This window comes from Antechinus flavipes, chromosome 2 (assembly GCF_016432865.1).
Source record: "Antechinus flavipes isolate AdamAnt ecotype Samford, QLD, Australia chromosome 2, AdamAnt_v2, whole genome shotgun sequence".
NCBI lineage: Eukaryota > Metazoa > Chordata > Mammalia > Dasyuromorphia > Dasyuridae > Antechinus > Antechinus flavipes.
In genome coordinates this window covers 684,872,791-684,883,915 of record NC_067399.1, presented here as the reverse complement: position 1 = coordinate 684,883,915, position 11,125 = coordinate 684,872,791, and the positions used below count along the sequence as shown (strand labels likewise).

General features: G+C 49.8%; 1 protein-coding gene across 1 annotated transcript; it reads left to right on the top strand.

The window, feature by feature from the left end:
• The first annotated feature begins 5,469 nt into the window (after nucleotides 1–5,469).
• Nucleotides 5,470–7,084, top strand: LOC127552240 (septin-7-like). The gene has a single exon (XM_051982808.1). The coding sequence runs from the start codon at nucleotides 5,751–5,753 to the stop codon at nucleotides 6,975–6,977; it is 1,227 nt and encodes a 408-aa protein (XP_051838768.1). The 5' UTR covers nucleotides 5,470–5,750; the 3' UTR covers nucleotides 6,978–7,084.
• The last annotated feature ends 4,041 nt before the right edge of the window (nucleotides 7,085–11,125 follow it).

Genomic DNA, 11,125 nt, shown 5'->3' with positions numbered 1-11,125 from the left:
TTAGATGTTCATTTTCCTCTTCTGTTAATCTAGGCAGTTTATCTTTTTGCGAAGACTCTCGCATTTCATTTAAATTGTTAAGTTTATTTGCATATAATTGGGCAAAATGATTCCTAATAACTGCTTTAATTTCATCTTCATTAGTGGTGTATTCATTTTCCATTTTTGATACTAGTTGATGTTATTTTCTTCTCTCTTTTTTCAAATCATATTAACTAATTTTTTAAAAAAACATTTTAACATATAATATTTTTATATTTTTAACAGTTAACATTTCAACAATTTTTTTCCCTATGAAAAGCAGCTGAGTTTTATTAATTCAATGGTTTTCTTACATTCACTTTTATTAATCTCACCTTTGATTTTCAGGATTTTCAATGTGTTTAATTGGGTATTTTAAATTTGTTCTTTTTCTACTTTAAAAAAAAAAACTTTTAAAAAACTGTATACTCAATTTTGTTGACCTGCTCCTTACTTTATTAATGTAAGCATTATGAGATATAGATTTTTTCTCTTATTACCACTTTTGCTACATCCCATAAGTTCTGGTATGTTGCCTCATTATCATTTTTAATAAAATTATTTCTATGATTTGCTCTTTGAACCACTCATTTTTAAAATATATATTTCTTAATATTTTATATTATTATATTTTATTATTTAGTAAAATAATATTTAACATTTAAACAATATTTTGAGTTCCCAAACCACTCATCCTTTAAGGATATTTAGTTTCAATTAATTTTTAATCTGTGTCCTCATGATCCTTTATTAAATGTAATTATCATTGCCTTAGGATCTGAAAAGGATGCATTTAATATTTCTGCTGAGACTTTTACATATGGTGGCTACGTGGTCAAATTTTGGAGAGACGCCACACGGCTCAGTTAAACAATATATATTCCTTCCTATTCCCTTTCAGTTGTCTCCAGATAGCTATCATAACTAGCTTATCTAAGAGTCTGCTCATCTCCTTGAATTCTTTGCGATTTCTTAGATTTATCAGTTTTGCTCTTGGGGTTTTGCTAAGTATTTCCACCTATTTTACCTTTGTTGTTATAAATTTGGATGACATATGTTTAGTATTGATATTACTTTATTATCTACAATACTTTTTTTTTTGAGGCAATTGAGGTTAAGTGACTTATCCAGGGTCACACAGCTAGGCAGTGTTAAGTGTCTGAGACCACATTTGAACTCAAGTCCTCCTGACTTCAGGGCTGGTGCTCTACCCACTGTGCCACCTAGCTGCCCCCTACAGTACTTTTAAACACAATGTTTGCAACATTTTTATTACATCTATTTTAGCCTTAGCTTTGAGATCATGATTATCTTTTTTCTTTTTACATCAGTTGAAGCCTAATAAATTCTACTCCAACTTTTGTATTTCCTCTATGTGTGTCTCTCGTTTTCAAATGTGTTTTTTTTAAAACACATTCTGATCTATTCTGCTGTTTCCATTTTATGGGTAAGTTTGTTACCTTCACATTGAAAGTTAATTACTAGTTGTATTTTTCCCTCCATCCTATTATTTTCCCTACTATTTATCCTTCTTTCTCTTCGTCTCTCTCACCTCATAAATCTAGTTTACTTCTGACCACTGCTCCTTAATCCCCTCCTTCTTCCAAGAGTCTCTTCCCTTATCCTATCCCCTTGTCCTCCTATTTCTCTTTAAGAGGCTTTTTATACCCTTCTGGATGTAAGTTATTCCCTTTTTAACCCAGGTGTAATGAGAATAACGGTCCAGCATGCCCAGCACTCCACCTCCTCCTGCCCAACACCGTAATGGTTCTTCCACTCACACCCTGATTGTGTGAGATAATTTGCTCCATTTTACCTCTTCCTACCCAATTTTATCTTTTGGTATCATCCCATCATAATTCAGACCCAAGCCCTCTATATCTATATATGCTCTTTCTAACTATCCTAAGAATATATAACATTCTTAAGTCATAGATAGAATTTCCTCATAGGACAGCAAACAGTTTAGCCTTATTAAATCCCTTTGCATCCTTATGTTCCTCCTGAATCTTGTATTTGAAAGTAAAAATTTCTATTTAGTTCTGGACTTTTCCTCAAAAATGTCTGAAAGTCCTTTCGTTCATTAAATTTCCTTTTTTTTTTTTTTTCCTTGCAGGATTACATTCAACTTTGCTGAGTAGGTTATTCTTGGTTGCAAACCCAGCTCCTTTGCTCTTTGGAATATCATATAAGCCCTTCAGACTTTTCATGTAGAAGTTGCTAAATCTTGTATTATCCTGACTGCAGCCAGGCAATACTTGAATTGTTTATAGTTGCTTGTAATCTTTTCTGCTTGACCCAGGAGCTTTGAAACACAGCTACAATGTTCCCCTTTATCTGGGGATCTTTTTCAAGTAGTGATTAGTGGATTTTTTCCCCCAGTTTCTATTTTTCCCTTTAGTTCTATAATCTCAGGCATTTTTCCTTAATAACTACTTGAAATACAGTGTCTACACTCTTTTTTTTTAAAAAAAATCATGATTTTCCATAGTCCAATAATTCTTATACTGTCTTTCCTTGACTTGCTTTCCAGGTCAGTTGTTTTTCCAGTGAGATAGTTCATGTTCTCTTCTATTTTTCACACTGTTGATTTTGTTTTTACGGTGCTTTAATTTCTTAGGAAATCACTAGCTTCCTTTTTCACAATTTTAATTTTTAAGGAGTTGTTTTCTTCAGTAAGCTCTTTTCCCAATTGGTTTCTTTTCCTAGTTTTGTGGCATTACTCATTTCTTTCCCCGATTTGTTCTCTACCTCTGTTGTTAAGAAAAGCAATGGGACTAGGCTATATTCTCTAAGAACTATATACAGATGTATATGATTAGCTCCCAAATTTATCTATCACAGAAATTCAGGTTCTGAGTTTTAGTTTTAAGCTTTAGTAATAAGTTCTCAAAACTGAATTAAGGTTTTATAAATGAATAGCTGGAGTTTACGCGTAAATTGTATAGATGATATAGAAAGTGAAATTATTTTTCTATTTTTTAAGTATCTTTCTGTAATTTAAAAAAGCAGAAGAACAATAAGTGAGATTCCTAAGAAAAAGTTCTAGTACTGACAGATTTGCAAGTGAATTCTATCAAACATTATATCAGATACAGGGTTTAAGTAAGGATAATTGAGGTAGCAAATGACATTTGAGCTGAAATTCTCTGGTTTCAAAACTGGAAAACCAAGTTGAAATCTGTATATCTGGAAGCAGAGAAGCAGAAGCCCCTTTAGAGTTGTCCCGAGAATAAAGCTTATTCTACGTTTCCCCACTCCGTCTCCTCCCAGGTTCTTCCCGACCCCTCCCTTTAGCCAAAATATTTTGGAGGCACCGTTTCCTAGAGCTAAGGGCCAGCAAGCAGCTGTGCCCTGAACTTGCCATAACAGTAATCCTTTGCGCTCTGGATGGTCTCACTTCTGACACAGTGTCACCAGCACCAGGTGTTCCCTGAAGGATTTAGCTCCCCCCGGTTCCCAGGACCTGAGAGCCATCCATCCCACCTCGATGGGTTCACGATTGCTGAATTCTCTGCTTGAGAACCAAGCCCGGTTTTACCCTCAACGTGCTAACTCTGGTTCTGTTTGTGTCTGTGAGACAAGTCACTTGGAGACTGTTTCCGCAAGACCCAGGAACTCCTGCCTTGTCCCTAGGGAACAGCTGAGAGAGGATGCCGTGGTCCAGCCCCCCTGGGCTGTTGCCCCGGAACGCCAGGCTGTCCTCCTCAGGAAGCGGAGCTCCTACTTGCAGGTGCTTTCCCACTAGAAATGAACTCAGCTTCCCTTTGTGTCCTAGAAACGAACTCAGCTTCTCTTTGTGTCCTAGAAACGAACTCAGCTTCCCTTTGTGTCCAGACTCTCCAGCCGGCTCTGGGCATGGCCCAGGCGCGGGCGCCAGAGGAGGGTTCTGGTCTGGGTGAGTCTGTTTGGGCCCCGACCTTCTCTATCATCACAGGAACACCATGCGGTCAGATGTTTCTGCTATTTAGTGTTAGTCTGGTTCTTAACTGTTAACTTCACATTGGGTTGGGGGCTTGGGTGGTGGGATGAGGTCTCAGGCTCCAGGTTTTTTGGAGTTTTCAGAGCATCACTGAAGATCTTGGTTCTTTCAATGAGCTGTGACCCGAGGCCAGCTGCTCCTCCAGCTCCCACCATGTTTATGAATCACCCCAGCATTCCCCTGCATCCTGGACGTAGCCCTCCCTACCAAGTCCCTGCAAGCGGAACGGCAAACACTCTCTGCCCAGGCCCCAGAATGGACCCCACCTCCATTCTTCCCTGGCTCATTTTGTGCTGGGCTGGAAACTAGTGACTCTTCTCCCAGGAGGGACTACAATCTGTCCTCTTTGTCACAGACCCCGAGCGGGGTCCCAGCCCCTCTGCTAGTCTGTCTGTTTCCCCGCATGGGCAGCCCCCCTCCCCTGCTCAGGACCACGTCTGGCCATTGTACCGGCATAGGGATACCCCTCAGTCTTCCCTGATTAGCCAGCCCCTCCCCTCAACAGCCCCCCAGAGACCATGGGATGAAAGTTCCTGAGGCCATAGGCCTCCTGCCACCCACAGAGCTGCCCAAGGTTTGCTGCTTGTTGAGACAACGCGTGTGGAGCTTGGCCAGACACAAAACCCAGATGGGGCAAGTCTTTCTGGGAGTCCCGTCAGGCTGGAGGATGGCTTTGCCTTCCCTCTTCCTTATTTCTGCCTCTCCAAAGTGCCACTTGAAGGATTGTTTGAAGCTGTTTGCAGGGAATTTCCTGCCCCGTCCCACCATCTTTCCAGGATCGTCTGGAGACTCTGTGGAGAGGAAGCTGCTGGGGGTCTTGCCTGGAACGGGAGAGGCAGTAGCCGTGCAGCCCAGGGGAGATCAGCCCGTAAGGCTCCAGAGAAAAGGGGTGGCTGGCCATTCCGCCTCTCTGGGAGGGAAGGCAACTTTCTCTCTCTGTTGGTCTAGTGTCCAGGTAGTGTCTAGTTGGCCAGTGTCCAGACCCACCCGGGGCTCAGCCTAGCAGACACCCAGGGGAACTAGGACGCTTTTTTGGGCGCTTCATGGGGGCACCAACACTGCCAGAAAGGATCCAGAAACATGCTGTTCCAACCAAAGATGACGGTGTTTGGCAGGAGACCCGAGACCACAAGGGTACAAGTGGGGCTTTTGAAGGCCTGTGGCTCGTGGAAGGAAGGGGTCGCAGACAAGAAAAGCGTCTTTGGGAAGTCGGAACCGGTCCGAGGAGCGGGCTGGGATTACAGCCTTAAAATCTAGACCTGACAAAGTCGCGCCTAGAGACGGAGGGCACGAAGACTGGCCGGGAACTTCCCGCTTGTGGCCCCCACGCTCCGGATGCGGAGAGGAGCCACGTCCGGGAAGAATGGCAGCGGAGAGCCCCAGGAACTCCCGAGACAAATCCAAGCAAGGAAAGGGCCGCAAATAACCTCCGTAGCCCCAGCGGCTGCAGAAACGCACTCGGGCCGGGGCCCTCCGGGCATCTCCGCTGCCCCTTAACGACACTGGCCCGCACTCGCCAGCCCGGCTTGCGGGCCCAGAGGAAAGGAGCCAGGAGCCCATCTGCCAGAGACTTTGCAGGAGGAAGAATCACCTCGGCAAGCTCCGGGAGTCCCGAGAGGGGGATCTGGGGCGCGGCGCGGGCTCCGCTGCGTCAGGGCGCCCGTGGCGTCGGAGAATAGACAGGGCCCCGGGGAGGGGGCGCGGGTCAGTGGGCTGGCCGCGGAGCAGAGCCGGCGGCGGGGGCGCCATGGCTCAAGCGAAGAACGTCCAAGGCTACGTGGGCTTCGCGAATCTCCCGGACCAGGTGTACAGAAAGTCGGTGAAGAGGGGCTTCGAATTCACCCTGATGGTGGTGGGAGAATCGGGCCTGGGCAAGTCCACGTTCATCAACTCGCTGTTCCTCACGGACCTGTACTCTTCCGAGGCCCCGGGGCCCCCCCGCAGGAGCGACAAGACCGCCCTGGTGGAGCAGGCCAAAGTTGTGCGCAAGGAAGGCGGCGGGCAGCTGCTGCTCACCATCGTGGACACGCCCGGCTTCGGGGACGCGGTGGACAACAGCAACTGCTGGCAGCCCGTCCTCGACTACATCGACAGCAAGTTCGAGGACTATCTGAACGCCGAGTCGCGGGTCTACCGCCGGCAGACGCCCGACAACCGGGTGCAGTGCTGCCTGTACTTCCTCGCCCCCTCGGGCCGCGGCCTCAAGCCGCTGGACGTGGAGTTCATGAAGCGCCTGCACGACAAGGTCAACGTCATCCCCCTTATTGCCAAAGCCGACACGCTGACGCCCGAGGAGTGCCAGCGCTTCAAGAAGCGCATCATGAAGGAGATCCAGGAGCATCAGATTAAGATCTACGAGTTCCCGGGCACGGGCGACGCGGGGGACAAGAAGCTGGTCAAGAAGATCCGGGACCGCCTGCCGCTGGCCGTGGTCGGGAGCAACACCATCATCGAGGTCGACGGCCGCAGGGTCCGGGGCAGAAAGTACCCCTGGGGCGTGGCCGAAGTGGACAACGGCGATCACTGTGACTTCACCATCCTCCGGAACATGCTGATGAGAACCCACACCCAGGACCTGAAGGACGTCACCAACAACGTGCACTACGAGAACTACCGCAGCCGGAAGCTGGCGGCCATGACGCGGCCCCGAAGCCGGGCCCAGCTGCTCGTCAGCCCCCGGGCGCAGAGGGAGGAGCACGCGGCGCGGATGCGGGAGCTGGAGGCGCAGATGCAGCGCGTGTTCGAGCTCAAGCTGCGCGAGAAGGTGCAGAAGCTGCAGGAGTCCGAGGCGCAGCTGCTGCAGCGCCACGAGCAGATGAGGCTCGCCCTGGAGCAGCAGCACCGGGAGCTGGCCGAGAAGTGGCGCCAGTTTGAGCTCGACAAGGCCGCCTGGGAGGCCCAGCAGCGCCTCCGGGAGCCGCGGGGTCCCTCCAGGGCCTGGGGGGAGGCGGAGAACCGAGGGGAGAGCGTCTAAGCCCCGGCCCGAGCGCCGGCCCCCAGCGCGGGGGGACGGGACCATCGCGCCGCTTTTGCACCGTTTGTACCCCTGACACCACAACAAAGGGCCTTTAGTTTGTTTTCCCCGGTTGTCCCGGGTGGTTTGTTTTCGGGGATGGAGATTAAGGTGCGCGGGATGCGTCAGTTGCTTCGGGCCCCGAGCACCTTCCCAGGTCTCCTTCCCTTTTGTGACCAGTCCCAGGTCTCTCTCCTTCCCTTTTGTGACCAGTCCCAGGTCTCCTTCCCTTTTGTGACCAGTCCCAGGTCTCTCTCCTTCCCTTTTGTGACCAGTCCCAGGTCTCCTTCCCTTTTGTGACCAGTCCCAGGTCTCTCTCCTTCCTTTTGTGACCAGTCCCAGGTCTCCTTCCCTTTTGTGACCAGTCCCAGGTCTCTCTCCTTCCCTTTTGTGACCAGTCCCAGGTCTCCTTCCCTTTTGTGACCAGTCCCAGGTCTCTCTCCTTCCCTTTTGTGACCAGTCCCAGGTCTCTCTCCTTCCCTTTTGTGACCAGTCCCAGGTCTCCTTCCCTTTTGTGACCAGTCCCAGGTCTCTCTCCTTCCCTTTTGTGACCAGTCCCAGGTCTCCTTCCCTTTTGTGACCAGTCCCAGGTCTCTCTCCTTCCTTTTGTGACCAGTCCCAGGTCTCCTTCCCTTTTGTGACCAGTCCCAGGTCTCTCTCCTTCCCTTTTGTGACCAGTCCCAGGTCTCCTTCCCTTTTGTGACCAGTCCCAGGTCTCTCTCCTTCCCTTTTGTGACCAGTCCCAGGTCTCTCTCCTTCCCTTTTGTGACCAGTCCCAGGTCTCCTTCCCTTTTGTGACCAGTCCCAGGTCTCTCTCCTTCCCTTTTGTGACCAGTCCCAGGTCTCCTTCCCTTTTGTGACCAGTCCCAGGTCTCCTTCCCTTTTGTGACCAGTCCCAGGTCTCCTTCCCTTTTGTGACCAGTCCCAGTCTCCTTCCCTTTTGTGACCAGTCCAGGTCTCCTTCCCTTTTGTGACCAGTCCCAGGTCTCCTTCCCTTTTGTGACCAGTCCCAGGTCTCTCTCCTTCCCTTTTGTGACCAGTCCCAGGTCTCCTTCCCTTTTGTGACCAGTCCCAGGTCTCTCTCCTTCCCTTTTGTGACCAGTCCCAGGTCTCCTTCCCTTTTGTGACCAGTCCCAGGTCTCTCTCCTTCCCTTTTGTGACCAGTCCCAGGTCTCCTTCCCTTTTGTGACCAGTCTTCATTTAATTCCCGAGAACCTTGCCCCGAAGTCCCGATCTGGGGGCGGTGGGGGGGGGGTGTTTGCGGGATGTTTTAGGATAAAAGCCCCGAAGGTTTGCGCGGGGGAGACACAAACCGGCTGCTTTCCCTCCCACGTGAGAGTGTGACCCGGCCTAACCCGGCAGACCCTCTTTGGCCACGACTGTGGTTTAAAAATACCCGAACAAGGGAAAACAAGGCCCCCAGGCTCCAGGGCACAGAGGCTGTTTCTAATAGATCTCTCTTGTTTGGGAGGCCTCCAATCCGTCTTCTTCTCGCTTCAGTGACTTCTTTAGCCCGAAGGCTCCCACTGCAGCCTCAGGTCAGTAAGAGTCTCTCGATGTAGCTCTTTTCTGCGGCCTGGCTTGTTTAGCAGAGAAAAAAGGCGCTCCTGGCGCCCTTGTGGACGTTACCCACCGGGCTTCCACCTGCGGGCAGTCTCTGCTTTACTAGAAACGGGACTCGTGGCTCCTTGAAGAGAAAAAAGGAAAAAAAGCGGTGTGGGGAGGGGGAGGGGAGCTGTTCCCTTTAAGATGATCTCTTAGAGATCGTGTCCCCTTCTGCTCTCAGAGATCAGGATCTCCCAGGCTCCCAGCAGTGGAGACAGAGCCCATCCTCCCAGCATGAGAGAAGCGGTTCTGTGCAGGGGCTAAACAACCCCCACAGAAATCCTAAATTCTCATTCAGCTGAGGAATCCTGGTCTGATGAGCTCGGGCTTTCCCAGCCCCCACCAAGATGCCCAATATAACAGCTTCCTGGAGCAAGCTCTTCCCCATGGCCCTTCGTAGCCTGCTCAGCTGCCAGGACCCTCGGCTGCTGAGAAAGCATTCTACGCGCCAAAACTCCACTTCCTTAATAGGTCTTCGCCACCAGTCAGGCCCTCGGCAAACCCATCGCTGTCCAGCAATAAACTTCCATTTTGCAACTAAGAATTCCGGAATGAGTGGATTCTTTCACTGCTTAACAACTCTTTTATTGCCACTAACCTCTTCACCACCAGGAATTGAGGACATTCAAACCGCATCATGTTCATATATTTTTGTTGGCATTGTAGAAAGTCATAAAATAGTATTGAGAGACAATAGGGAAGAAAGGAAGGAAGGAGGAAGGAAAAGAGGGAGAAAGAAAAAGAAGGGAGAGAAGCAAGGAAGGAGGGAGGAAGGAAGGAAAGAAGGAAGGAGGGAGGGAGGGAAGGAAGGAAGGAAAGGAGGGAGGGAGGGAGGAAAGGATGGAAGGAAGGAAAGGAGGGAGGGAGGGAGGAAAGGATGGAAGGAAGGAAGAAGCCTGATTTAGCCTTTTGGCTGAAGATGAGAAGGTTTTGTCCCTGAACTAACTATATCAGACACCATCTAGAAAGAGAAAACTGTTGTATAATTAAGGAAACAAATCCCAAACCTTGCCCACAGGAATGCTGTTGTGGCAACAGGGACCAGTTAGAGCTCATCGCCTGCCCAAAACTGAGCCCCTAAACATCCTGGCCTTGCAGATAATTCCACCCGCCAAGAAATTCTTTGGGGGATTGGATTCTTGCCAATAGGAAGAAGCTTTTTGCTGGGGTGGAAATGACAGTTTTGGAAGAGAGAAGTGACCTCAAGTGAAGTTTCCTCCCTACTGTCCCCTGATCCATTCCTACAGGCTCAACTTTACAACTCACGATGAGGTGATGCAAAAGGAGAATTACACTAGCCCCTTTTGATTGGATGCTTCCAAATCTGGTGAAAGGAAATACTCGAGGCTTTGTAAAATGCAGCCTTCTGATAGGTGATAGATTATCTAGGAATAGGTAACACTGATACTGTCTGGGTCAGTTAGTGAGCTCCCTTACCAGCAAATGGTGAGAAGAGAGGGCTGAGGCGGGAGGGGGGGGGCGGGGACTCCACCTTAGGGGCGAAAGTTTTGTGCTTTGTCCAGCACTCCCTGGTTGTAGCTGAGCCTGGGCCTTTCTCATGGGAAAGAATAAAGACTTTTTCTGATCTCCAACTCAGACCCTGAACTTTGGATCCTGGTGGGGCTTTTGGCCCCACCCCGGGGAGTGACCCCAACTCTCTCGTTTGAGATAAGCCGCAGTCTGACACGTCCCTGAATATGTAGTGGATTCTAAGCGAGGAAGCAGGTAAGAGTGCAGCGGATAGAGCCCAGACCTGGAGCCAGGAAGGGCTGAGTTCAAGGGCCGTCCCAGACACTCAGCAGCTGGGTGACCCAGGACAAGCTACTTAACCCCCGTTTGCCTCGGTTCCACATCCGTGACATGGGGACCCGCCGGAGAAGGAAATGGCCAACGACTGCGGCCTCTTTACCAAGAAAGCCCTCAGTGCTTTTGAGTCACTTGAGATCAGTCAGGCCCAAGCGAATGACTCAACAACAAACGCAAGATTTCAGAGAAGGAAGGGGAAGGACAAAGCTGATGGTGGTAGAAGTCCGTGGGGCCCGGAGGAAGCTCCAGGTTTAGTCTAGAGCCCAGCCCTGGAGGGGGGGGAGTGGGGGGAGCAGCCCACCGAGTGATTTAGACATAGGGGGGAAGCAAGGCCCCCAGGGACAGACACAAGGGGGCGTCCCCGCTGCTGACTGACAGCAGGTGTTCTCAAGTCTAGAAGGAATGGAGGCCCAGAAGACATTTCTTCATCACTTCCTGTGGTCAGGACCTTCTGCCCAACGGTCTTTTGTCGTCAGTCCTCCTCCCTGACTCAGGACCCGTCACTCTCAGATCTGCAAAGGCAGGCTCAGTCCCGGGCCCCGGGGGGACAAGGTCTCCCCCCTTATATCCAAAGGAGAATTCCTTGCCTTCCTCCACTCCATCCCCATCCCTGTGGGAGACATCAGGGTCGGGCTCTCAGCCTCAGCTCCCCCGCTCAACCCCCATATCTCTGGGGAAGCCAAATCCTGCCCTTTCCC